The following is a 5000-nucleotide window of genomic DNA, read 5'->3' on the forward strand; positions in this document are numbered from 1 at the left end:
GTAGTTCTTAAGGGCACTGTGTGTGTGTTTGTGTGTGTGTGTGTGTGTGTGTGTGTGTGAGGTAGCATTCTGTGAGTATTCTGGGTGTGTGTTTTCATGATGCCCTCTGAGCCCTCAGGCCCACAGCCTCAAGTGAAACACACTAATGAGACACACACACACACACACACAGCTGTGTCACTGCATTCATTACCACCTCTCTTTCTCTTTCTCTCTCACACACACACATGCACACAATCATACACCACCACATACTCTTATGATCATTTCAGTGTGACCGAAACTCATTATGTCTCAACTCCTCATCTGCTCTGTGTGTGAGTGTCTCTGGATCAGTGTATGTGTGTAAGTCAGAGAGGGGTGTGTGTGTCTATGTGTGTGTGTGTGTGTGTGTGTCTGTGTGTGTGTGTGGATGGGTGTGTATGTGTGTAAGTCAGAGAGCGGTGTGTGAGTATGTATGTATGTGTGTGTGGATGGGTGTATGTGTGTAAGTCAGAGAGTGGTGTGTGTGTGTGTGAGAGTGTGTATGTGTGTAAGTCAGAGTGCGGTGTGTGTGTGTGTGTGTGAGTGTGTATGTGTGTGTGTGTGGATGGGTGTATGTGTGTAAGTCAGAGAGTGATGTGTGTGTGTGTGTGTGTGTGTGTGTGTGTGTGTGTGTGTGTGTGTGTGTGAGTGTGTATGTGTGTAAGTCAGAGAGCGGTGTGTGTGTGTGTGTGTGTATGTGTGTGTTTGTGTGGATGGGTGTATGTGTGTAAGTCAGAGAGCGGTGTTTGAGTGTGTATGTGTGTATGTGTTAACACAATGGCCTGTGTGGCCATTGTGGATAATTAAACCAATGTTCTGCGTCAGCTCCATCAATATTTATGAATTCCAGAGGGGTGTGTGTGTGTGTGTGTGTGTGTGTGAGAGAGAGAGAGAGAGAGAGAGAGATACTTCCAGAGGGGTGTTTGATATTATATGTATGTGTTGATGTACATGTATATGTGTGTGTGTGTGTGTCCACCCTGCAGTCAAAGGTCAAAGGTCAGTCTTTACATTTGATTTCACATGAGTCACGGCTGTCAGATGGGAGAGCTCCTGTTTAACATTTATTTTTATGTTATTTATTAAATCATGAAACTATCCAATATCAGGCATGTTACAACAAATTGACTAATCAGAAACAAAGGGAAGGTATGTGTGTGCGTGTGTGCATCAGATATCAGGCATGTTACAACAAACTGACTAATCAGAAACAAAGGTGTGTGTGTGTGTTATCAGAACAGGATTGTTCTCCTAAATGTATATTTTAACCCAAGTATTGTCCATCTGTTAGGAGCAGTTATTTCCCTAACAGGCTATACCAGGGATTCCCAAACTTGTGGTAGGTTACGTGCATCACCGGTGGTACGCGAGGTTCCTCCAGGGGGTAGGCCTACGTGAGATGAAAGGTGTTTCCCCATAATGTTGTTCTCCAGACTTTTTTTTTTTTTTTCAGTGTGAGAGCTCATAGACCAGTTACACATTTTGATTGTATTATTTATCACGTAGGGCGGCTAATTAAACATGATGCCCTTGAATGCGTCAATAGAATGTGTTCTATTTAACTGAATATAAACGTTTTTACAGAGAGGGTTAGAGCGGAGCTAGTAATCAAGGATCTTTGGTTTTTATGTGTCGGTGGTGGGGGTAGTGCTACGCGAGTCGAGTCAGGGTGTGTGTATAGCCTACTTACATGTACTCCACGAGTTGAAAGCAGTCTGCTAGTATGGGAGAATATTTGAGTCTACGGCGCTAAAAACAGTAATGTTCTACTGCCCTCTTGTGGGCAGAAGGTGGTGCTTCATAAAGTGTGCTGCTCTCCGATTTGAACACACTGTTCTCTCCGCTTTGCGCATGTCAGTTTGCTTTTAGGATAAACAAGAACTGCATGACCTGAAACTACTGTGTGGGAAAACATTCGAATCGCATTCAGGTAAGATGGATCGGACTTGCTTTTAAACCCGACGTGTTTGGTAACAAAATATGGGCTTAGGTGTCTGTTGACATTGAATGACATGGCGTTATTCACTTTGAAAAACGTTACATTTCAACAGACGTTGCGGTGGCCTTGTTGCTGCTTGCTAGCTAGCATGAAAGCTAATGTCTGCTTCGTAACAGATAGATCACAACGCAAGTGGGCCGCCCATGTTTTAAATGAATCGCATGTCTTGCATCGCTTGATTGATCTAGTTGAAGTTAAGTTTGTTATAACCTAATTATTGATCATCGTTGCATTGATCCAGTAGAATGCTACATCATTTAGATAGCTAATGCTAGCTGGCTAGCGAACACAAGACACTAACGTTAGTCAGGTTAATTAGGTTATGTGTGGCACTTACAACGACGTATCTTGTTTAACCAGGGGTCTCAAAACATGTGAGTAAGGAATACGTTTTATTTTGGCGTAACATTATATTAGTTGTGTTGGCGAACTCAATCCAGCCACCCTAGATGTTGATTGACCCCAGCATCCAAGGCGAGTTGATTTAGGAACTCCGTGTTCTCAAATGTTCAACCTGGTCCGTTTCCTCGTTTGCAACACAAGTGGATGAGACAATACTGCGGTGGAAAACCTGAATAAGGTCCCTACAAGCTCTTTCTAAATTATGCAACCGCAGTCTCCTCCACTCGTGAACTTTGCTATGTTTGTACTGACTACGTTTATCCGCCGCTAATCTGCAGTTGTGTGTGATCATTCACGTCTGTCTGCCTGGCGAGCGCTGACTCTGTAGTTCCAACAGGGGCCGAATCGCTCAGCTTAAAAACTGCGACTGCTGCAGTCAATGCGGCCAGCTGATTGGGAAATAGTAGCTAATAAAATCCCATGTAGACCCTTATATGTTAAGTAAGTGTAGACCTGACCTATAAACAAATGTGCATGGGTAAACGTGTTTATGTTGACCTGTATGTTCTACACTATAGACTGTATAAATAACTCACAAAATTAACAAAGTTCTTTTAATAGTTCAATAGTTAACAGCTTTGGACAAGAGAGTTAGTTAAATGGCACCTAACATGTAATAATAATGTAGGCTGATGTTCCGAAGGGTATTATTAATAGTGATTGCTGTCCGTGTCACTAATAGCCTATTACCAGGCGTGAGCATGGGGAAGTCTATGTCCCACCTGTCCAAGGGTTCCCATGACGACTGCCAGGACAGCCTGACGTCATCGTGCCCAGACCAAGGGGATGATGGGAAGCCTGGCGGAGACGTGTCGCAGTTCCCCTACGTGGAATTCACCGGACGAGACAGCGTCACCTGCCCCACCTGCCAGGGCACTGGCAGGATCCCTCGAGGTAGTATGCCACTCAAGCACACACACACACACACACACACTCACATACAACACACAGACACACACATGCACACTCACATACAACACACACTCACCATAAGTGTGAGCACATGGGGCCCAGACCTACTTCCAAACAAACAACATTCCAAACAGGACACACTGGACTGCAGAGCTGAATATTGAACCAGGACGAACCGTGTGTGTGTGGTTGTGTGTGTCATGTTCTTATCTCTGGAATGTGTTTGGTCAAAGGGCAGGTCTGCTCTCATGTCCACTCAAGTAAACATATAGTCAGGACTTCTCGTCATTGATCTGGTCGTGTGTGTGTGTGTTTCAGAGTAGACCTTTACTCCAGTGACTGACAGGGCAGTGTAGCGGTTAGTAGGATTCAGCAGAAGCTGAGGTGTGTGTGAGTGCGTGTGTGCGAGTGCGTGTGTGTGTGCGCGTGCGCGTGTGTGTGTGTGTGTGTGTGTGTGTGTGCGCGTGTGTGTGTGTGAAATGGATGACCAATAGAGGAAGAGAGGCATGTTTGGTCCACATAAGCACGGTAGTATCCATGGTGACATGTTTGTGTCCGTCCCCAGGTCAGGAGAACCAGTTGGTGGCTCTGATTCCCTACAGTGACCAGAGACTGAGGCCGAGGAGAACGTGAGTCGCACACACACGCGCGTCGCGCGCAAATATGTACACACACACACACGCAAATACTGTATGTACACACACACACACACACACACACACACACAACTGTGTGTGTGTGTGTGTGTGTGTTGTCCTGCAGTAAGCTCTACGTGACTGCCTCAGTGGTGGTGTGTAATGTGTGTGTGTGTGTGTGTTTTCTGCAGTAAACTCTACGTGACGGCATCGGTGGTGGTGTGTAATGTGTGTGTGTGTGTGTGTGTGTTGCAGTAAACTCTACGTGACGGCCTCAGTGGTAATGTGTGTGTGTGTGTGTGTGTTGTCCTGCAGTAAGCTCTACGTGACGGCCTCGGTGGTGGTGTGTCTGCTGATCTCCAGCCTGGCGGTGTTCTTCCTGTTCCCGCGCTCCATCGACGTCTCCTACGTCGGGGTCAAGTCCGTCTACGTCACCTACGACCAGAGCAAGCGCATCGTCTATCTCAACGTCACTGTAAGGCACTGTGCGTGCGTGTGCGTGCGTGCGTGTGTGTGTGTGTGTATACGTGCGTGCGTGTGTGTGAGTGTGCGGGCGTGCGCGTGCGTGCGTGTGTGTGTGCGCGTGCGTGCGTGCGTGTGTGTGTGCTTGTGCGTGCCTGTGTGCGTGTGTTTTGGGGTAAAGTCTAAATCACATGAGCAGAGAGTACCTCCACGTATCAGATGTCCATTCACTAGACTGAATGAGCACAGCAGCTGTTGACTTTCTTGACCTTTTGCTGTTGTGACTCAGTCATTGAGCCGGGTGTGTGTGTGTGTGTGTGTGTGTGTGTGTGTGTGTGTGTGTGTTTGCAGAACACGCTAAACATCACCAACAACAATTACTACTCTGTGGAGGTGGCAAACATCACGGCACAGGTGCAGTTCTCCAAGACGGTGATCGGCAAGTCTCGCATCAGCAACATCACCACCATTGGACCTCTGGACATGAAACAGGTAACACACACACTACACACTACACACACACACACACACACACACAACACCACCATTGGACCTCTGGACATGAA

General features: G+C 46.6%; 1 protein-coding gene across 2 annotated transcripts in view; it reads left to right on the forward strand.

Moving 5' to 3' along the window:
- Positions 1–1818: 1818 nt before the first annotated feature.
- The window catches only part of tmem106bb (transmembrane protein 106Bb), a 6429-nt gene continuing 3247 nt past the window's right edge, over positions 1819–5000 (forward strand). The window contains exons 1-5 of one of the 2 annotated variants that reach the window (XM_042075619.1): positions 1819–1954; positions 3108–3319; positions 3903–3966; positions 4288–4447; positions 4786–4926. In XM_042075619.1, the coding sequence (XP_041931553.1) occupies positions 3127–3319; positions 3903–3966; positions 4288–4447; positions 4786–4926 (558 nt within the window). In that variant the 5' untranslated portion in view covers positions 1819–1954; positions 3108–3126. Of the gene's footprint in view, positions 1955–2206; positions 2398–3107; positions 3320–3902; positions 3967–4287; positions 4448–4785; positions 4927–5000 lie in introns of those variants that run through there. The other variant, XM_042075620.1, reaches the window with a different exon arrangement.

Source organism: Alosa sapidissima, chromosome 21 (genome assembly GCF_018492685.1).
Source record: "Alosa sapidissima isolate fAloSap1 chromosome 21, fAloSap1.pri, whole genome shotgun sequence".
Taxonomy (NCBI): domain Eukaryota; kingdom Metazoa; phylum Chordata; class Actinopteri; order Clupeiformes; family Clupeidae; genus Alosa; species Alosa sapidissima.